Source organism: Hakea prostrata, chromosome 6 (assembly GCF_041222555.1).
Source record: "Hakea prostrata isolate BN-2017 chromosome 6, UWA_Hpros_2, whole genome shotgun sequence".
Classification (NCBI taxonomy): domain Eukaryota; kingdom Viridiplantae; phylum Streptophyta; class Magnoliopsida; order Proteales; family Proteaceae; genus Hakea; species Hakea prostrata.
In genome coordinates, this window is record NC_142605.1 from 25,670,255 (window position 1) to 25,693,268 (window position 23,014).

Consider the following 23,014-nt stretch of genomic DNA (forward strand, 5'->3'; position numbering starts at 1 on the left):
GTGAAAATGTGGAAATGCCATTAGAGAGGCACTCTCTTGTAGGGAGGTTAGCTGGATAGGTACTTTCCTAAAGGGAGTTGAGCTGAAATGTACCCTCACAAAGAGAGGTGACCTTTTCGTGTTCATTCTTTACACTGGATTTCCTCCTCCTCTTTCTTTCTCTCTCTCCCTGTTGTTGTTCTGTTAAGCAATGAACATAACCTGATACACCTTAAGTAACCTTTCTGGAGTGCAACATTAAAGGTTGCGCTAACTAATCTTGTGGTGAAGACACTATAGAACCCGTATTGCACAAATCGGAGTTTTTAAATACCTTAAAGAAAATACCTTTGGTACGTTCCAGCTCAAAAGAAGTATTGTGAGAACAAGCGTTCAAATGTATTTGCAAATTCCTCAACAACGTTTCAACATTCAGCAAGTTTGTCTATTGTCTCAGCCAAAGGGTTCACTCTTCCTCCCACCAGCTTTAAAGTGTACTAAGAAGCATCATGGGACAAAGCTTCAAACCACTCAGGAAGGGGCTGCATCATTTGGAACCCCATCGGGCACTTTGTGTTAGCAAAAAACAACTTTTAGTCTTAGTTTTTCAGCCCTAGTAGAGGGAGCTGGAAGCAATTAGAGACACATCATCTTGCTGTTTGTGAATTGTGCACAACTCGTGTTTTATTCAGATTGCCTCCCTGCCATTAAGGCTTTAAAAGGTCAAGCCCAGTCTCTTAACTAGCCAAGCAATGGCTTGGTTTAGAAAATTTAGGAAACTCAGAGGCTATCTGTTGGTTTCTCTTATGTAGCTTTTCGGTTAGTTAGTAGGTCTTGATAGCTTAATATAATTCTTAGTTTGACCAAAGGAGAAAAAAAAAAAAAAAAAGTGGTGAAGACTATGCTAATACGATCACCAATGTATTCTGCAGTTGCAGAGATGTGAGGAGGATGGAGGAGAAGCCAGAGAGGCAAACCCATCTATATGACAATTCATTTTTCAGTATAACTTCAATTCATTTGATTATGTGAAGCATTAGGGAATATAAAGGATAATTGCATTTTCATCTCCAGTTCATACATGCCAATACCAAGGTAAAAAGGATACATGATTAATTAATATCTAAAAATTGACAAAGAGTCCAAACCATCACTCACCATGCTGGCTGTGTATTTTGGTTACATGTTCCATTGATTTTCAGGCTCCTCAGCAAAAACAATAAGACTAAAAAGAAGAGCCATAAAATCTGTATTAACGCTATCTGTTTGATCAGAATCCCAGAAAAAAGGGCTGGGCTATTTGATCAGCTGAGATGGCTTCCCCTTGGTTAGGAAGAGAGAAGATTCATTCTGGAACCAGAATTATGAGCTACATCTCATCAAATAAGAATGAGATGCTCCCTTGCTTTGAAGCTGATCTGATTTAACGGAGGACAATCTTTGCTGTTCCAAACTTTCTACCTCTCCCACACCCCTTCTCTTCATTCTAAGTCTCTTACAGGACTAGTACCTCAATTTACAAAATTTGATGGTCAAAAATTCAAACAGAAGAAACCGGTAACTCACTGATATTGCATATTATCATCTGTAGAAAGAAGCCATGATGTAGAGCATGACAGCAGTTGCAACTGTCACAAAGAGTTCCTGCACATTTCACAAGCTTGGCATCAGGGAATACACATAACAGAAACGGATGCATACATATACACATGCATAAGCATGTAATGTTGAGGTGCAGTTTTGCACGGTTGGAATTTGCATGTAGTTCTGTAATTCTGACTCCACACGAGTGGTAGAGTGATGAAACTGGATTGTGCTAAATAAAACTCACAACTACATAAAATAAATAAATAAACAAATGATCAAATACACAGCCATGATTGTTTCCCCCTATAAATGTTTAAAATCTTCAGCTAATCACAAAGTTTACAGCGTACCTGGTTATTATACAGAGATACAGGTATGTATTGACCAAGTAGCTCAATTACGTTTAGGACACCAGTGAACCCCTGCATGAAAAAGGAACTTAGTGAGAAAAATGAATTTGACCTTTTCTTTTTTTTTTCATTCTTTTCCAGAGCAAGAAAGACATAGGTAACTTCCAAAATAGTCAAGAAAAAGGACATGTCCATCAATGGAAATAGCATATCAGTCCCAAGATGCAAAGTGTATCAAGTCTCACAGGGAGGATCTCATGTTTTTTACACATCCAGAATGCATTAACATGTTCTGGGTATTGTTCACGTAAACACTATGTATCCGCCGGTTTGCCTCTACGTAATGTGTTACCCCATTACCATATACTGAATTGAACAGGGTGTTTCAACATTAAGTCATAACTCCCATGGCTACAGAAACCATTTTCACTCTCATTGTTTACTTCTCTCATAATTTGCAGATTAGGATGTTCCCCTCAGTTAGAATTTTAACCAACAGTTGTAGCAAAACCAATCCAAATAATCCTATCATCAGTTTTAGCACAATCATATCAGAAAAAACCAACACTCAGAGCACAATCGGATTCAAACAACAAGGCAGAGTCACAAACCAAGGAGGAAACAGCTAAACAGCCAAAAACTAGTGCCAGAGAACGAAGTAAACGCTTTCCCATTCTCAATCCCCTCCCTTCATCTTCACCATCTTCCTGAAGTCAAAAGGAACAATTTAGTTCTGCAGCTAAATGCCAGGAAAAAAAGAACAAACTTTTATAATTCACTCTTAACTCACAGTAAATGTTGGAGAGACAGGTGGTTCAGAAGCCTTTAACTTCTCAAACATTCGGTACACAAACACAAATGCTAAGAACTGTAGAGGCTTCCATTCAGCATTGCGTCTGATTGCAATCCAAGCTGTCTGCAGAAAACCAAAAGCAACGGACCAAGACAATGTTAAGGAAATTATCCAAAACAGGCAGATCAACTTACAGTCACCCAAGATATCATTCAGAGAACCTGGGTTCTTTACAGTAATAAAAGAAGTTCATCTATGTTATAACTTATAACCAGCACCCTAGCTCAGCTCAGGTGTAACCCATGAAAAGTTCAATCAAAACCTTGCCTAAGAAAGTGACATTTACTAACATAAACTGCTGGTTCAACATGACCTTTGGAATAAGAAGCATATGGCAGAGACTCTTTTAAAACACACATTTTGTTTGCTGACAATGCAGTTTAAGCTTCATAAGCAAACACCCTAGAGATTGACATGCTTTGGACACATTACTCCAATCTGTTAATGATTTCTGTTAAAATAATGCTTCATTTTCAATTTCCTATAATACCAGTTTACAGCTATGAGATTACTCAATTGCCCTTAAACATAATCCCTAAAAATAACCTGAAGTTCCACATCGTCCTTGCTATTTATATTATCTGACAGAAAATCAAAACAGGTATTATCAACCTCTTCTGAATGTGGATTTAATTTAGCTTCTACTGGAGAAAAACAAAAACTACTGGAAGCCCAAACTTATTCCAAGGTTTAATTACTTTCACAACCGTAGATCAAGATCCCATTTTTTGGCCTAAAAATTTTACTTTCATAAAGTAGTGAATGCTCATTTTTTTTATTTCACAAGGCCAAATTGAAATGGGGTAGTTAATTAACTTGCACTTGAAAGCCAAAACTCTGATCTCATCCTTCAACTGTGTTGCTCGATTTGCAAAACCCTAGAGTGATCCTGAAACTGTGTCATTCAATTCACCAGTTCTTGATTCTAATCCTTTTTTTAAATGTATTGTTCTAATCCCAAAACCCTAAATCCTTGTCTTTGAAGGCCAAAACGCTAACTCTCGAAAGTCGAGCCATGATATTCTCTGAAAAGATCACAATGAAGAGAGAAATCCACTTCAGCCATTAGCACATTTTAGTTTCCCAGTTTTTGAACTCTTTCCCTAATCCTCCATTGCAGCTTTGCTTGCATTGAAGCAGTACAGTGTTTAGAGATGTAAGGTTTATTAACCGTTCAAAGATGCACTTTGATTGGGTTTGGAACTTACCTTTTTTTCTTTTATTTCTCTTATTTAGATCTTTTCAATCCTGCTATTACCTTTTCATAGATTTCTTATTCTTTTCCTCATAATCATCAAATTGCAGTGAACAGATGGAAGTGGAAGCCTCTTCTGTGCTTCTATTTCACTTTTTTTCTTTTCTTGTCATTGCCACCAAACTCTGCAGACCCCTTTCTCACATAGTGCACCTGAGCAACTTGGTTCTTCTTTCACTAAACCCTCCAACACACATAAATCTGCCATGCATTTTCCAATGTCAGTTGTGATTCTCAGCTTTTGCTTCCTCTTCGCCTGCTGTGCCGTTCTCTTATTTCACTCACTCTTTTTGTCTCTCTCTTCCTTTCTCCCCATCTTTGGTTTGATCAATCAGAAACTCTCAGCATAAAGAAGATGCAAAATGGTTTTAGATTTTAAAAATAGGTAAAAGCTTGCACAAAACCAAGAGATGGAAAACGAGGGTTGCAGTGAAGGATTTATAAAGGGAAAAAAATTAGGGTTTGATCTTTATATCTTCACTCTTAATCTTTCCATAGAAGGGTATAATGGTTTTTTCGTTTCAATTTCTAATGGTTCTACCAGAAAAAGGTACGCAAGTTTTATACTACAATAAGGGTGTCAGTGAGTAAAAGATGAATTTTTGGGGTGTCTCTCCCATTTGGACTAAAATAAATAGATGTCAATATGTTGCATTTCGTAGTTTACAACCATTTATTTGATAGGTCTACCCATGGAAGAAAATTCGATCGAAATGGTCGAAATTTCGATCGAAATGCCTGCAAAAATCCAACTCGAAAACGAAATTTAGTAGTAGGCACGAAAAGTATCCATTTCGTTTCGATCGATTCGAGTCAAAATTTTGGCCCGATAAAAACGACACTTGCGTAGGCTATAAAATACCCAAAATCAAGCTCATTTTCGACTTACCGTCAGTTTCGCCTGTTTCGAGCGATATCGCCCAGGAGATTTTGACCTGATTTTGCATTTTTTGCTCATTTCTCTTGCTTTCATCCCATTCTACACCTAATTTCTAGTATTCCATTTCCTTCAAACACTTGATTTGCTCCTCCATTTGTGCATTTTCTCAAATCTTGCAAGGTGAGTAACCAACTTCCTCATTTTTTGATTTTTGTTTCATTTGTGCCTTAAATCATGTTAGATTGCTTCCAAGTTTATATATGTTTACTTTAGAGTGATGATCTATGAATTTGTAGTGTCAAAATTATTTTTTTATTCTTCCTACTATTTTTTTATTTTTGTTATTAAAAATTATGTATATTGTTAAAAATGTTTATGTATAGTACATGTATAAGCTTCAAATGGATGTATGTGAGAGTTGAGACACCATATTGCTGTGATGGTATTGAATTAATTTTTTTTCTTCTGTTAATTATGTAATTTTACTGTATTTAATATATATTTAAATAATTAAAAAATTAAAAAAATAATTAATTTCTGTTTTAAATTTAAAAATAGGAGAGTATTAGTGGAAGCATGTATGCAATTTTTTGAGCATTTTGTGGATATTTTTAAGATAGTTAGTGTGTATTTTATATATTTTAAAATTATTTATATATTAAAAAATACTTATATAGTTATACATATATATATATTTTTTATATTTAAAAATAGAGGTTATTATTAGAATCATTTTTGGAGCATGTTGTGGAGCTTTTCAAGATACTTAGTGTGTGTTTCTTGTATCAGGCACTCTATTTTAAAGATGTCAGACATAGCTTGGGATCATGGGAGGCCACTGACAGCTGATAAAAAGAAGAGTGAGTGTAATTACTGCAAGAAACAAATAGGAGGAGGTGGGGCCACTAGATTGAAGGTGCATCTAGCTGGTGGCAACAAGGATGTAACAGGGTGTCCAAAGGTGCCTGTAGAGGTCAAGAAGGCAATGGCCTCATATATTAGTGGTGGAAAGCAAAAGAGGAAGAGGGAGAGAACACAGAGGGATGAGTTCGAGGATGCCTCCTTAGATGACCTTCCTGAGTGCATTTGAGGCTCGAAATTGAGTTTTCAAGAATCAGGAAGGTCATCTAAGCAGACATCCTAGAACTCATCCCTCTGTGTTCTCTTCTCTTTCCTCTTTTGCTTTCCACCACTAATATATGAGGCCATTGCCTTCTTAACCTCTACAGGCACCTTTGGGCACCCTGTTACATCCTTGTTGCCATCAGCTAGATGCACCTTCAATCTAGTGGCCCCACCTCCTCCTATTTGTTTCTTGCAGTAATTACACTCACTCTTCCTCTTATCAGCTGTCAGTGGCCTCCCATGATCCCAAGCTATGTCTGACATCTTTAAAATAGAGTGCCTGATACAAGAAACACACATTAAGTATCTTGAAAAGCTCCACAACATGCTCCAAAAATGACATACATGCTTCTAATAATAACCTCTATTTTTAAAAAAAAAAATATATATATATATATGTATAACTATATAAGTATTTTTTAATATATAAATAATTTTAAAATATATAAAATACACACTAACTATCTTAAAAATATCCACAACATGCTCAAAAAATTGCATACATGCTTCCACTAATACTCTCCTATTTTTAAATTTAAAACAGAAATTAATTATTTTTTTAATTTTTTAAATATTTAAATATATATTAAATACAGTAAAATTACATAATTAACAGAAGAAAAAAAATTAATTCAACACCATCACAGAAATATGGTGTCTCAACTCTCACATACATCCATTTGAAGCTTATACATGTACTATACATAAACATTTTTAACAATATACATAATTTAGCAAATAATTTTTAATAACAGAAAAATAAAAAAATAATAGGAAGAATCAAAAAATAATTTTGACACTACAAATTCATAGATCATCACTCTAAAGTAAACATATATAAATTTGGAAGCAATCTAACATGATTTAAGGCACAAATGAAACAAAAATCAAAAAATGAGGAAGTTGGTTACTCACATTGCAAGATTTGAGAAAATGCACAAATGGAGGAGCAAATCAAGTGTTTGAAGGAAATGGAATATTATAAATTAGGTGTAGAATGGGATGAAAGCAAGAGAAATGAGCAAAAAATGCAAAATCAGGTCGAAATCTCCTGGGTGATATCGCTCGAAACAAAACTGACGGTAGGTCGAAAATGAGCTTGATTTTGGGTATTTTATAGCCTACGCAAGTGTCGTTTCGGCCCGATGGTATCGGACCAAAATTTCGACTTGTATCGACCAAAATTTCAGTCGATCCGAAACGAAATGGATACTTTTCGTGCCTACTACTAAATTTCGTTTCGAGTTGGATTTTTGCAGGCATTTCGATCGAAATTTCGACCATTTCAATCGAATTTTCTTCCATGGCTTCTACTAGAACTAAATCCTGACTCCATCTTCATAGTCATTTGATAGTGCAGATAAAATTAAAAAAATATATAAGTACACTAAAGACATCTAGTGAGATAATCACATTTCATGAAGATAACAATCCCACCAACTGAAATTACCAAAATAAGCTTTAGGGGGAAATTTCAGGTTTCAATTATTTTTTAACTTACAAAGAGAGCAGATATGGCCATGTTTATGCGCATGTCCTGCACACTAGACTTGCTGAACCTGCAAACAGAGAGCAAACAATGGAATATTGTGCAGATAACAAGTAGCTCAAAACTTCTAAGCCATTAAATATCTCCAAAGTACTGGGGCCTTGGTGGAGATATAGATGTAAAAAAAGCATGGCCAGATGAGCATGAACGAGTACTGAAAGGGACAGAAATGAATAGAGAATAGACAATGATTGAATTGATTATATGAATAGCAACAATAAAAATTTTCAGAAATTAAAGAAAGGGAAAAAATTTCAGATATACAGATTCTAACAAAGATTTACACAACAACATGTTTTTAAAAGTTCTACTCAAATGGACTTTGTTTTTGAAAAGAATTACTAGATCCCTATTAGCGCTAATTTTTCCCGCCAAACCAAATATTTGGCTCTGAACTACCCAAATTATCCTCCTAGTAAAGTCTTTTTTATATATATAAAAATATAGTTATTATTTTTTAACTTTTTAGAGAACTTTCTTTTTACCTAATTTAATTTCTAAAAGTTAGTTACACAATCTCACGTATAAAGTTTTTGTGATATAATTCTAAACACAAGATTGTATAACTAACTTTTAGGAATTAAAATAGGGGGAAAAAAGGTCCCTAACAATGACTTTACTAGGAGGAGTTCAGAGTCAACTATTAGTTGGGCAGGAAACATTAGCACTAAATTAGGGATTTGGTAATTCTTTTTTAAAACAAAATCCATTTGAGTAGAACTTTTCTAAAGACATTTTATTAGGTAAATCTTTTTCACAATCAGTAGATCTGGGAAATTTTCCCTCAAAAAAAGAAAAAAAGACAAATTACACCCCAATTTAACTAGACTTCTTGTTAAAGTATGTTTTTATGTGATCCTCAAACAGAAACAGAATTGGTGGTGCCTGTCGTGTAAGATTTCTCTATGAAAAATTTTCATGGAATGTGTTGATATCCCATGAAGCGCAAGGGTAGAGTACTGCTCACCACCATGGTCCTCAAGAATTGGCTGATGTGTAGTGTCCCAATATGTGATACCGTACACACGTTCATGTACACCATTTTTATCAGATAGATTTTTAATCATATCAGCAACTTGATGCCAAAATAAAATAAAAAAATTCTGATCTTCACTTAAGTGTGTAGGGCAGAGCTCATATCCACACAGAGGTAACATTGCTCCAGCTTATCCCAAAAAAAAAATTGCTCCAGCTAACGAGCAAGTGATTCAACTTCACTCACTAAGTTTACTATGGATGTGAGGAATAAATATCATCATCTGTGAATTTGAAAGGTAGGCTGTGGGTTAGAGGGAAGTGGGGTCGGTTAAAGGTAGGGCTTTCAATCTCTCGTCACTCACCAGGCCCTACTAAAATTCCACTCTTAGGCAAAGGACTCTTCTTTCTACTACATCATATCTGGAATCAAAGCCAAAGAACTATTTCTCCAGAGAACATGAAAAAGTTTCTAAATTTTGGCATATTTAGGTATAGAAAATGCTCCTTCGGAATCTCTTATAGGTCCTTCCAATCCCATGCATTTAGGCTTCACAAGAAGGAAAAAGCCTGAAGAGGTTGGAAACACCAACATCACAGAATGAACCTGAAAAAGCAAAGAAAACCACTAAACAAATGAGAAAAGAAGCAGGGGTGCCTGTAGATGAGCTTCCACAATTGCTAGCATGCCAGAATAGTGACTTGCCAAGAGCCTTTACTGCAATAGGCTTCCCCTCGGTGGATAAATTCTCCATTTAGTTTCCCCACTGATGTTGACCACAAAGGGACAGTTTGAAGGGACCTGGTTATGGATCCACTGCTGCAAATAAAGGGGGGGAGGGGGGCAGGGAAGTGCTTCTTATAATTACAGCCAATCCTTGACTCAGATCTGCCTAAGAGAAGGGTTGACTTCAGTAATTAAACAGAAGATGAAATCCCCAAAAGATGCTAACAATCAAAGGTCGGACTCAGATGGATTAACAAAGAACCAAATCTGGAAAAAGAAAAGGGAGGAATTGGGAGATTCAAATCGACCTAGCCATGGTCAAAGGTCTCAATCAGGAGATGGTCCAGAAGATGGACGTGATCTGCTAGTCAGATCGTAAAGCAAGTTCAATTGTGGCAGAAAAGGTGCTCTAAAATAGAACCTCTGATGGAAACAACAGCAAGATAATGAACTAAAGAATAACCCACCAGAATAAATGAATCAGATCCTCAAGACTGCAGCGTTCTATCAACAAAAAAAGAGAGCAGAAATTACCTTGTAAAACAGCTAACATGATTTCTTACCAATCCCTCCAATTTTTTCCTTTTTTGACAAGTGATTTTTGTATTAAAAAGAGGGAAGATACAGAGTGTGCAATCTCCGAGAACTCTTCCACAGGAATCCCCCCCCCCCCAATAAAACCAGAGTTTCCCACTTTTTCAGCTGTTTCTCACAGTAAACTGGTCCTCTCAGAAGCCTCACAAGAAAACAATAAAGACTTCTACACATCAAATGCTTGAAGCCTTGGCTCTCAATTCCTAGCAGGAAACTACAACACAAAAGCCAAAAGGCTACACGGGACACTTCAACATGGGAAGTCCTTTAACAATTGAAGCTTCAATTGAATTGAATTTAGAGAAGCAAAACAAAATAAATATCTACCTAAAAGTTATCTAAAAACTTGGCTGGTGGTCGCACCTGCCATTCTCCATAACAGGCTACTAAGGCCTGTTTGGAAAAGCCTATTTAGACCTTCTAAGACCCATTTGCCTCTCTTGCAGTAACATGATAAGTATATTTTTGGTGGGCGAGCCTTGCATATTGCAGCTTGTTGGTTGCAGCTTCAGAACTTGGAGACAAAGCAGCAGGTGATGCTGCATACATTTGCCCCTTCCAGACTCTATGGTAGCAGGAACCTCATGCACTGGGATACTCTGAATTATGTTTTTCATTTTGATGGTGTCATGAAGCTTATACCAAGAATACCAAATGCATTGATAGCTTAATTGAATGAATCTAACAACCAAAAACAAAAAAAAGGAACTAAACAGAACCAATCTTGTCATATGTAAATATATTCTTAGGCTTTATTTATAACCCTACAGATACAAAGATACCATCCACCAAGGACATCACTTTTTAGGTTAGAGAGATGTATGTTTGTGTTAGTTGATGCAAGGAACTACCTTGGGCCCCACGGTACTATTGGTTGTTTATCAGCATATTTGATGTCCTTTGAGACCTACATTGTAATGCATTAAAAATAGTAAGACATAAAGAACATTATAGAACAACATTAACACAAAAACCAACAGCTAAACCACAAATCTTGAAAGTGCATGAAAAACATTGCAAAGGAAATGATGCATATGGGGTGGCACATGAGGTATCTCGGGGTCCTAGACTTGGAATACCTAAATTCATCACATTGATCCAAAACGAGCACGTGAGAAGGACTGAACGTCATTTTTTCGCATTTCGAGATCGTTTTGAGGGCGTTTTGGGCATTTCTGTTTTCAGTGGCATTTTTGTAATTTTATGTTTTTTTCGTTTTAGGGTTTCTTGGCACTATAAAACCATGATTTGTACGTCTTTTGGAGAGCAATTGAATATTGTTGTTTCTGAAGAAACTTTTGAGAAACACAGTTCTCTATTTTTCTATCCAATCTTCTGTTAGGCCTTTTTTATGTCATTTCGGCATCATTTTGGTATTAGAGCGTTAGGTTGCTTCTACCAATGGCTGAACAGAATCGTGGTGGTCAGAGGCAGCGAGGTGCTCGTGGAGGTAGGACACGTAGAGGCATTCTTGTGGCAGACGAACAATCGTCTCGAGAGAGACTGCGAGACATAGAACTCGAGAAGCAGAGAAGACGGATCCAAGATTTGGAACAACAACTTGCGCAGGTTAGGTTGGACGTCCAATCTCACTATGAAAAAGGAAAGGAATCGGAGGACATCTATGATGAAGAAGAAGAGAGCGTCAATCCTTTTGCCAATCCAAATCGTGGATAGAATCGAAGAGCACAAAATCCTTTTCAAAATATCGGAATGAAGATCAAAATTCCTGATTTTGAAGGTAAGGCTCATCCTAACAAGTTCATTGATTGGTTACATACAGTAGAATGAGTTTTTGATATAAAAGAATTGACTAAGGCTAATACAGTTAAAGTGGTAGCTATTAAATTGAGAAAACATGTTTCCATATGGTAGGAACATGTTAAAGAGCAACGTGCTAGAGAAGGAAAGGTGAAAATAGATAGATGGGATAAGATGAAGAAGTTGCTGCCAAAAAAAAAAAAAAATACCCACTCATTATAGACAGGAAGCGTTTATTGAGACCATAATATTCAGCAAAAAGACTCCACTGTCGAGTAATATACTAATGAGTTTGATCGCTTGCGAATGCGCTACGATGTGGTAGAAGAAGATGAACAAACCATTGCTTGATATTTGGTAGGGCTGTGATCAGAGATCTCAAATGTTGTTCAGTTGCAATGGTATTGGACTTATGAGGATGTGTGTAGATTGGCTTTGAAAGTGGAAGGGGAGTGTAAGATAAAGGGCATCAGTTCTGGTAACAAATTCTAGAATAGATTTCCAAACAAATAAGGAAATTCAACAGCGAGTTCAACACCATTAACAGTTAAGGGTGCGAATTCAAAACCTACAACACCCAAAGAAGGTCAGAGTAGTGGAACCAGCAAGGAAGAAGCTACAGCCAAGCGATGTTTCAAGTGTCAGGGAATTGGGCATTTTGCTGCTGATTATCCAAACCGACAGGTTGTGACATTAGTTGATACAACAACAACAACAACAATAAGCCTTGTCCCAACTAAATGGGGTCAGCTACATGGATTCTTGCCCTCCAATCAGTTATGTTTGAGGCCATGCTAGATACAAGGCCTAAGCTATACATATCATTTCTCACCACTTCTCCTAAGGTTATCTTAGGTCTACCCCTAGCTCTTCTAGTTCCTTCAATATGGATTATATCACTTCTCCGAACATGAGCATTTATAGGTCTCCGTTGAATGTGGCCGTGCCACCTCAAACGATTTTCTCTAAGCTTATCACTTATGGGAGCAACTCCCAGACCAACTCTAATATGATCGTTTCTTATCTTATCCATCCTAGTTTTACCACTCATCCATCTTAGCATCCTCATTTCTGCTACACTGAGTATATCTATATGATTCTTTTTAGCAGCCCAACATTCTGCACCGTACATCATAGCTGGTCGAACAACGGTCCTAAAAAAATTCCTTTAAGCTTTAATGGAATACGCCAATCACATAAGACCCCGGACGCACCTCTCCACTTCATCCACCCTATTTTAATTCTTTGGGAAACCTCATCCTCTAAATCACCTCTTTTACTTATGATTGAACCTAGTTGATAACGCCCTAGTATTTGATGAATCCAATGGTGAAGAAGAGGCTGATAATTCAGGCGAGGAAGAAATACCTTTACGCTGAAATTGGTGAGTCCCTAGTTGTTAAAAGAGTTTTAAACACTATTGTAGCAAATGATGAATTATGGCTTAGGCATAACATCTTTCATACTAAGTCCACTAGTAAAGGAAAGTCTATAGTATGATTATAGATGGAGGAAGTTGCAAGAATGTGGTGTCCACTATCATGGTGGAAAAATTGGGACTGAACACAATGGATCATCCTCAATCATAGAAGCTATCATGGCTTAAGAAGGGGAACGAGGTGAAAGTAACAAAAAGATGTCTTGTGCAATTTTCCATTGGGAAGAAATATGTTGATGAAATATGATGTGATGTGATTTCCATGGATGCTTGTCATATTCTATTGGGGAGACCGTGGCAATTTGATAGAAAGACACAACATGATGGATTCAAGAATACCTACACCTTCAAGAAGGATGGTAAAACCATTACACTTGGTCCTTCAGACTTAAGAAAATAAGCAAAGAATAGCATGTTGTCCAGGTTAGAGTTCAGGAGGAGGCAGTTAAAGCACTTGAGATTTTTGCATGTGTTGTGATGGAACAGAATTCTGACAGCCAGATATTCCTTTGCAAATCATGCCTTTACTTAAGGAATTTGCTAATGTTGTACCAAAAGAAATACCAGCAGGGTTGCCACCTATGCAAGACATTCAACATTACATTGACTTCATTCCAGGATCTGTTATCCCCAATAAAGCACCCTACAGAATGAGTCCAAAAGAGCACGAGGAGATGCAAAGACAAGTGCAAGAACTATTAAAGAAAGGAGCAGTTTAAGAGAGCATGAGTCCTTGTGCAATTCCAGCTTCATTGGTGCCTAAGAAAGATGGGTCTTAGAGAATGTGCATCAACAGTAGTGTTGTCAATAAAATAACAATCAAGTATAGATTTCTTATCCCTCGACTTGATGCTTTAATTGATCAATTACATAGAGCAACTATCTTTTCAAAAATAGACCTTAGAAGTGGTTACAACCAAATTCGGTTGTGACCTGGAGATGAGTGGAAGACAACATTTAAGACAAGAGATGGTCTATATGAGTGAATGGTTATGCCCTTCGGGTTGTCAAACACGCCAAGCACTTTCATGAGATTGATGAATCAAGATTTTCGTCCTTTCATAGGTAAGTTTGTTGTTGTTTAATTTGATGACATTTTGATTTATCGTGCTTCAGTCGAGGAACATTTGCAGCATTTGAAGAGAGTGTTTAAGACGAAATTATATGCTAATATAAGAAAGTGTCAATTTTATTTGATCAAGTGAACTTTTTGGAGTATATTGTGTCAACTGATGGCATTTGGATGGATCCAAGCAACATAGAGGCAATTACAAACTGAGAAGTACCAAGGAATCTTCATGAGATTCGTAGCTTTCACGTGCTAGCATCATTTTATCACAGATTTATTTGCAATTTCAGCACCATCATTGCACCTATTATGGATTGTATTAAGGGAGGCAGGTTTATGTGGACTAAAGAGGCCAAAGCTGCATTCCATTTGTTGAAGCATAAAGTGACTAAAGCTCTAGTTTTAGTGCTGCCAAATTTTAGTGAAGTTTTCGAGGTGCATTGTGATGCTTTAGGAGTTGGCATTGGGGGTGTCTTGAGTCAGAGAAGTAAACCTGTGGTATTCTTTAGTAAAAAGTTGAATGAAGCCAAAAGAAGATATTCAACTTATGACAAAGAGTTTTATGCTATAGCGAGAAGTTTGGAGCATTAGAGGCATTACCTAGTTTCAAAAGAGTTCATTTTATATTATGATCATGAGGCGTTAAAGTACATTAAAGGGCAACACAGACTGAATTCTAGACATGCAAAATGGGTGGAGTTTCTTCAAGCTTTCTCCTGTGCCATCAAACATAAAGCAGGGGTGTTGAATCGAGTGGCGGATGCCTTGAGCAAAGACACTTTAAGGAGTTGTATGATGATGATCTTAGTTTTGGAGATATTTGGCAGAAGTGCAAAATAGGTCTCTGTCAACAGTTTCAAATCATGGAGGGATTTCTTTTTAAGGATAATAGATTGTGCATACCTCAGTGCTCTTTGAGGGAGGCCCTCATTATGAGAGTCATGCAGGATGTCTAGCTGGGCATTTTGGAGTGGATAAGACGATGGGCTTGTTGGGTGAACATTTCTATTGGCCTCAAATGAAGCGAGATGTGACTGGACTTGTGGAAAGGTGTCTAGTGTGTCATGTGACAAAAACCAAAAGTACTAATGTTGGTTTATATATGCCCTTGCTCGTTCGACTTACTCCATGGGAGGATATCAATCTTGATTTTGTCTTTAGTTTACCAAGAACACAGCAGAGTAAAGATTCTATAATGGGTGGTTGTAGACAGATTCTCAAAGATGGCACGCTTTGTTCCCTGTAACAAAACATTTGATACTTTGCAGGTGGCTCGTTTGTTTTTGCAGGAAATTGTCAAGCTGCATGGAGTTCCAAAGTCCATAACTTCGGATCATGATGTCAAGTTTGTGAGTCATTTTTGGCATACCCTGTGGAAACAGTTGGGAACCAAGCAGCAGGTCAATTCCTCTCACCATCCTCAAACAAATGGGCAAACAAAGTTGTCAATCGAAGCTTAGGAAATTTATTGTGCAGTTTGATTGGAGATAGTCCGCGACAATGGGACTTGGTGCTACCTCAAGCAAAATTCATCTACAACAAGTCACAGAATCGCACTACAGGCAAAAGTCCCTTTGAGATAGTCTATGGGCATAATCCAATTACTCATTTAGACCTCACACCATTGCCAAATCACAAGCAGTTCAGTTCAGATGCAGAAAAACAAGTTAAGCAGATCAAGGAATTACATTCATAGGTTCATGATTGTATCAATAAACAAAATATGAAGTACAAACAACAGGTGGATAAGCATAGAAAAAGGGTTGTCTTCAAAGAAGGTGATTTAGTGTGGATTCATCTGTGGCGAGAGCATTTCCCAACTGGCAGGTTTGGCAAACTACACCCTAGAGCTGATGGACCATTCAAAGTTCTTGAGCAAATCAATGAAAATAATGCTTACAAGATTGAACTGCCTAGTGAGTACAATGTTTCTGGCACCTTTAGTGTAGCAAATCTGTCACCCTATCATTCAGAAGAAACCACACTTGAAGTGATTGATACGAGTGAAGACGAAGCAAATTCAAGGACAAATCTTTTCCTAGCGGGGGACAATGATGCATATGGGGTGGCATCAGGAGATAGTAGATAGATTAACCTTCCTTTTAACACTATAGGAAGACAGCAAAAATATGCTACATTTGTCCAGAAAAAGACTGAAGAGTATCTAATTGTTATATTCTGCCTCAAGAGAAATTTCGGCCATCCCTCTATTGAGTGTACAAACCAAGGGAGTTTATGTAGGGTAGCAATGCCATAGTGGTTAAAACAAGAATGGAGGTTAAAAGGTAGAAAAGTTTCTTATTCCATGGTACTCCAAACCGTAGCAGGAAGATTTGGGAGGAAGAAGGAAATAAGAGGAGATTGACAAGGAAGGATACAGTACTAGACAAGTAGGAATGTAGGATCCATTATCATAATTGACATGTCAAATAGGAATTGCATCCTACAATCTGAAAGTAATTGAGTTCATTCGGGTAAGTTCTTCCTATCAAAGCCAAAAGCTATTCTGCTGCCACTGTTTTGCTGAAAGCTGAAGAATATAAACCATATACACGTTTTATTGGTTTCAACTTTTTTATTTTTATCACTTAGTTTCCCCTTCTTACATTCAATTACTTCAGCTTTAATGAATTTTAGTTCCAAGACCACACCTATTTTGATACATTCCCTTTGAATCCTTCCCCCACCTACCTACTGAATCACCCTTTATAATGCCTTTTATTTACAATTCTGCAATCACACTTGTATGTTAAAAATACTTACTGTTTTACGATTTAAGTCTTGTATTTAGTCTCATATTATCCAGCTAGGTCCATAGAAAACTCAGATAGGCTTTTCTGACCAGGCGTTTGCATCAGAATGCTTTCACTATTGGTACCAGGAATGACCGTTGGAAATCATGCATCATACTCCCCCCCCCCCCCCAATCCCAAAACACAAAAGATAGAAACCCTGGGGGTTGTTTTCAAAAAGTAATACAGGGCCCTTTTGGTAACATTTCTATTCCTTGTTTATGGTGTATTTCTGTGCTAGTGAACTAAAAAAATGGAATCTTTTGCTTGGATAATACCAGTCTGTATTTATGTGCCAATAAAACAGAAACAACAACAACCATAACTTTATCCCAAATCAATGGGGTCAATTACATGGATCTTTACAAAGTTAAGTAAAAGAGAAAGAGAAGTAACAGTGGTAAAATTTAAACATATATGAAGATGGTTAGGAGACAAAGTCATGGTTAGGAGACAAAGTCAAGGTAGCATTCTAGGAACATCACTGTACATGGGGTCAGCCACATGGGTCCTAGTACTCCAGACAGCTCTATCAGCACTCTATAGGCATTTAGTCTTAGCAGTTAGCACATGCATATCTTTTCTTACTACTTCTTCAATAGTCAATTTATGCCTAACCTGCCTCCTCTCTTAGATCCATCCAGTCAAATCTGATCACTCTTCCTTACAGGCACCTCTAACGGCCTTCTTTGGAACATGCCCATACTACCTCAAGCGACACTCTCTTAGCTTGTCCTGAATTAGTGTAACATCCAAGTTGAATCTAATAAAATCATTCCTTACTCTATCTTTCCTAGTCTTGCAACACATCCTCTTCAGCATCCTCATCTCTGCTACACTTATTTTGTTCACATGGCTTTTCCTGGTTGCCCAACATTCTGCACCATAGATCATAGCCAATCTAATAACTGCCTTATAGAATTCTCCTTTGAGTTTAATAAGCACACATTTGTCACATAACGCACCCAATGCAGATCTCCACTTCAACCATCCTACCTTATCCTTTGAGAAACATCTCCATCTATATCACCTTCACTATAATGGTAGAGTCCAAGTACCTAAAATAATTGGTCTGCGATATCTCTTGATCCTCAAATCTCAGAACTTCATTGTTTTCCACAGTTTGACTTAAGTTACACATTACATACCTTGTTTTTGTTCTACTTATCCTAAAACCTTTTGAATAAATCAAAAAATATTTGAACTATGAATCGATGATTCATACCTACTATTTAGACCTTGAGACTGAACTCCAAAAAAAATTCAATTTTCAAGGAGTTACAAGTTTAAAGTGGAAGGACTTTTTTCTTTCAAAATCTTGATTATGCTTATTTTGACCGAAGGACAATTAAAATTAAGAGTTTGTTAGGTGTCCAGATCTATTTTTAAATTATTACTTGAGATAGTCTAGGTTGAGATAAGGAAGAGCCCTATTTTGATGTTAAGTACTGCTAGGAGTTCAATTATGTTTTAAACATATTATTTGAGTCCAGTCTAGGTTATGATAAGGAGTCTTTTAAGGTTAAAAGTAGATGTCCTAATTAAAGTGGAAGTCCTATTTGAATTCTATCAGGAGCATCATTAAAGGCTATAAATAGACAGCCTATACTTTGTAACAAAGACAGATTGAATGAATAAAATTATTGAGAGCTTTATTACAGGAGAGACCAAGGTTTTGAGAAGAGTTTTTAGGGTTTCAATTAGAAGGAATTCTCCATCAGCAGACTGTTGGTCAGCCTTCACTCCATCCCTCTATCTCCATCCCAAACCCATGATATTTGGTAAGTAATCATTCAGCTCATCCCATTCCCCCTCTCAAACCATTCTTCTTTCTCATTTTTCTTGAATTTTCTGGAGTCTTTTAGGGACCCCAAAATTCAAGGTCAGATCTACGCCAATCTAACCATTAGATCTGTCCTAAACTTTAGAAACCTCATCCCCCCAACCCTAGTGACCTTTCATCACAATTTCAGCCGTATCGGACCAACCTGACCCCAGTCTAAGCCCTAATTCCTTTGCCGCCCAAAATTCCCAGACTCTATTCTAAACTCTAATTCCTTTGCTGCCCTAAATTCCCATATCCTAAACCCTAATTCCTTGCTGCCCTAGACTGCCAAACCCTAAACCTAAAACCATAATTTGGATGTCAAGCTAAAGTTGGTTTTTATAAGATTCTAGAAGAACAGGCCCTCATTCACTTGAGGCTACATCAGAGCCCTTAAGCTTTTACAACATAAGGACCATTCAACCACATTTAGCTACGTACAGTTCAACACAAAGTTCTAATAAGAAGTTTGAATGTTGAATACATGTAATTGATGGAATTTGTTTACAATGGCACTTTCAATTTGAAAATTAGATTCAATATTTCCTGCTTCTAAAATAATAAGTTGCACAAAAAGGGAAGTTCATCCACCTTAAATGAACCAACTGTTAGGCCCTTCTTCCGATTTGTCAGCTGTGACATCATGACTTTATCATATGCCTTCTCCAACTGCAAAGAACATAAAATTAGGTACATATTTTCTAGAATCTACCAAAGCAAGATATCAAATTGAAGAAGAAGAGCCATTGTAACCTACAAGGTCAGCAGTTGCATCATCACCTCTTCTCTCAGCTTCCTTCCGTTTTCTCGTATATGCTGCTTTAATCATATCAAAGCCCTCTATGGAACTTACACCAAGAACCTAATATATGCGCAAAAAAGCCAAATTGGAATTAGGAAAAATTGTTACTGGCCACTGCTTATTATTATTCTGAGAAGAATGTCAAACAACAAAATGAACTGACGTTACCTCATATGGGTTGATATCACTATTGGGATTAGAACTTCCTGCAGCAGATGAAGCCATACGAACAACCATCGACTTCCGGGGAACTGTTCCAGAATACCTGTTCAAACCAAGACCATGATAACACTGAGGCACTGAGGGAAAGAAGAATAAGAAGAAAAAGGGTTGTCTATTTGCTATTCCAGCTCCATTTAAGCACTGCCTCGGTAATAATCTTCCACATGGGAAAGATGAAGTCACTCATTCACCCTAGATTAAAAATTAAAATTTGAAGACTGCAAAGTGTTATCAAAAAGTTTAATCATTTGACAAGCCTCGGAGGTGATTAATCCAGAGGGTCCACTTTCAGATAGGCAATCAAGATATGCCATGTCCACGTTCCACGTAGAAGAAACCTTTGTCCCCAATGCTTCAACGAACGCAGGAACATTACCAGATACAATTCGCGATTTATAATAAATAAGCACAAAATTCACCGAAACCGAACTCATAAATTCAAATGTTCGAGTATGTATACCACTTCAAGCGTATGTTCATCAAACCTCGACGCTATTTTTCGTAATTGAACTACAGATGACAAAATCGGGTAAATGAAGTACCAACATCACCTCAATAATATGAAATTAAGTGAAGTAAATCATTAATAATGGTAAAACATTCAGACTTCAGCTGCAGTTGCAAGCATGAAATTTTCAGAAATCGTAAAACCTCGAAAGTAAATACAATATCGAGCAGATGCGTACAGGGCACAAAACTAAACTTCAAAACTACTGAAATTCTCCAGGCAGATATTACCTTACAAACTGAGGGAGAGCAGGAATATGAGAAGCTAAATGTCTTCTGGGAGAGAAATGACAGTTGGAGCAGTGGAGGACGTTCGAAATCGCCATTTCTTTACAGCCACTCCAATGTTGAAATCAACGACTTCTGCAAAACTGGGGTTCAGAGCCTTCACGCTTCTCAGATCGTTGAGGATATCGTCCGACGGGAATGGCAATTATCAAAAAAATTTAAAGAAAAAAAAAGACAACACGGAACTGCAGAGACTCGCCATTTCACTCTGCAGTTCGACTCGGTGTTAACTAGGAAGAAAAAGCGGATTATTTTCACATGTACCCCTAAGGTTTGTTGAAATACAGAAAAATACATCTTAGTTTTGGAAAACTCCAAATGCTCCTTCAAGGTTACGAAACATTAACAAAATCAAGAACATCATGTCGACAATGTGGCTACATTTTCTCGTGCATAGCCTCAGTGTTTGGACATATTTTACGAATCAACTAAGATAATGGTTTTTAAATATCATAATGGTTGAGAACTGTATGGTTTTATATAGACCTATAAACGGATCGGATTCATCCCGAATACACCAGTATCCGAATCCGAATCCGGGAAAAATTTAGAAAAGGCATCCGAATTCAAATCCGAAACTTTATCGGATATTCGATAATAATCCAATCCGATAAAATATCCGATTATTGATTGATAATTATCACTTTTTTACATTTTTTATTATAAATTTCTAATTTCCGATTACTGAATACCGCTATCCGAATCCGATTACCGATATCCGAATCCGATTATCATCTATTTTTAAAGTAAAAATGTTAAATACTTTACTCTATCCAGGATAAAAATTTATCCAGATATTATCCGATCTGATAAGCAATTATCCGAGTCCAAATCCGGTTGTTTAGCGGACAGATACGGATATTTTCCGGTAATAAAAATTTCGGATACGGATACCCTTAAACGAATACGAATGAATTCGGAGGCAGATTTCGGCTATCCATTTACAGGCCTAGTTTTATATGGTCGGTTTTGGTTTTTTACTTTTTTGTACTAATACAAAGAAAATTACACCGAACCCGTCAGACCGGTTTCGAACCTTCCATCCTGGTTAGACCACAATCGGGACCCACCTTAACCTAATCTCACGATCGGATGAGTGCGCCGCACTATTGCTATCAGTCACGAACGACCTTCCAAATCTTGCAGTAGGCAGAGCTAATTTGTAGAAAGCAACTACCATCAAGACGGAGAAGGAATCGTACTAAAAACAGTAACTACCTGCACCCCCGAATATCTAGGGCAAAACCTTACGATCGGACAATCATCTAAGGAGATCGAGAATTCACTTAACGGTCGAAAATTGGGAATAACATACTATATAAACGAGTGATCCGCTCACTCCAGATGTATCTGAATCGTTTCTCTACTATTTGTATTCATTTTTAGACTTTATATTCAGCTAAAGCATTGTGATCAGTTTAGCGACTGACTTAAGCTTCGGAAGTGGCCTCCCGACCTTAGCGATCGGTCCACGTCTAATCCTGTTTTGCATATCATCTTCTTAGATCCAGAGGCTTAACAATTTTTGGACGCATCATGCACTGAATTGACACCTTTAATTACATTATTCTATTTTTAAAAAACCTGTTTTTTTTTAAGGTATCACATCACATAAATATAAGGATAAAGATGCCGATTCGTTGCTTTCGCCCTGCCTGCAAATAGACTTACTGGCTAACTAACAAAGTCTTGCTTATCTTTAAATAAAAGCACGGCAAGCCAAAGCAACTTATTGATCAAGACGCTTGGATCATTCAGCCAACTCTGTGTCTGTGTCGTGCTAGAATGGCCCACTCTCAAGATGCAAGGTAGATTTGCGCTAAAGCTTCATATTTAAAGAAAGGGAGGGTCCAACCAAAGAACTAGAATGCATCATTTCTAAAATATCCAAAAAAGATAGAAGATCAAGAACATTTTATGGGTTAGATATTTTTTTATTATTATTTATGTTAATTGAAAAGTCTTTGGTTGAATTTTTATTTTATTTTTTTTCTTTTGGTAAACCTCGTTTGTTGAGATAAAGAATGGAAAACAACTATTAACGGAACCAAGGCAATCAAATCCTAAATCCACGGATTAAAAAAGACCCTCCTTGTTGGAGAGTCAGCACAGTTTCATCTCTCTGAAAATATGACAAACTTGACACTCAACAAACATAGGCATTAATGTATTTTAAGATGGTGACAACTTCTAGTGGGCATTGGAATTGCTGGGCCTCATTGGCCTGGACCAACTCAAGGCTTTTCCTTTACCAAAAAAAACATGGAGCCCATCCCGCAGGGCCAGGGCTTTTGCCCGCTGAATTCATACTTCATGAATATGACAAGGGACAAATTGTGTCGTCACCTATTTCAAGTGAATGTCTTTACCAAAATCATGTGGAATGCATACAATCTAGGGATTTTTATTTGCGGCAGCAGCTGGGCTCAAATTTGG

At 37.1% G+C, this 23,014-nt stretch overlaps 1 protein-coding gene across 1 annotated transcript; it reads right to left on the bottom strand.

The window, feature by feature from the left end:
* Positions 1-881: 881 nt before the first annotated feature.
* Positions 882-20,784, bottom strand: CJD1 (Chloroplast J-like domain 1). Its single transcript, XM_089158108.1, has 10 exons — positions 20,522-20,784; positions 19,730-19,826; positions 19,517-19,621; positions 19,351-19,428; positions 10,726-10,781; positions 7,531-7,588; positions 2,707-2,832; positions 2,528-2,623; positions 1,917-1,988; positions 882-1,623 (listed from the first exon to the last, which is right to left on the bottom strand). Exons 1-10 carry the CDS (start codon positions 20,614-20,616, stop codon positions 1,561-1,563), a joined length of 846 nt encoding a protein of 281 aa, XP_089014234.1. The 5' UTR covers positions 20,617-20,784; the 3' UTR covers positions 882-1,560.
* Positions 20,785-23,014: the final 2,230 nt, after the last annotated feature.

What these genes read in the sequence shown, in the direction of transcription:
- CJD1 (XM_089158108.1), bottom strand. Translation starts at nt 20,616, where the DNA reads ATGGCGATTTCGAACGTCCTCCACTGCTCCAACTGTCATTTCTCTCCC. An exon ending in GCTCTCCCTCAGTTTGTAAG is followed by an intron (nt 19,827 to 20,521) that starts GTAATATCTGCC and finishes TGGTTTGAACAG; the next exon opens with GTATTCTGGAACAGTTCCCC. An exon ending in GTTTAGCTGTTTCCTCCTTG is followed by an intron (nt 1,989 to 2,527) that starts GTTTGTGACTCT and finishes TTTTTCATGCAG; the next exon opens with GGGTTCACTGGTGTCCTAAA.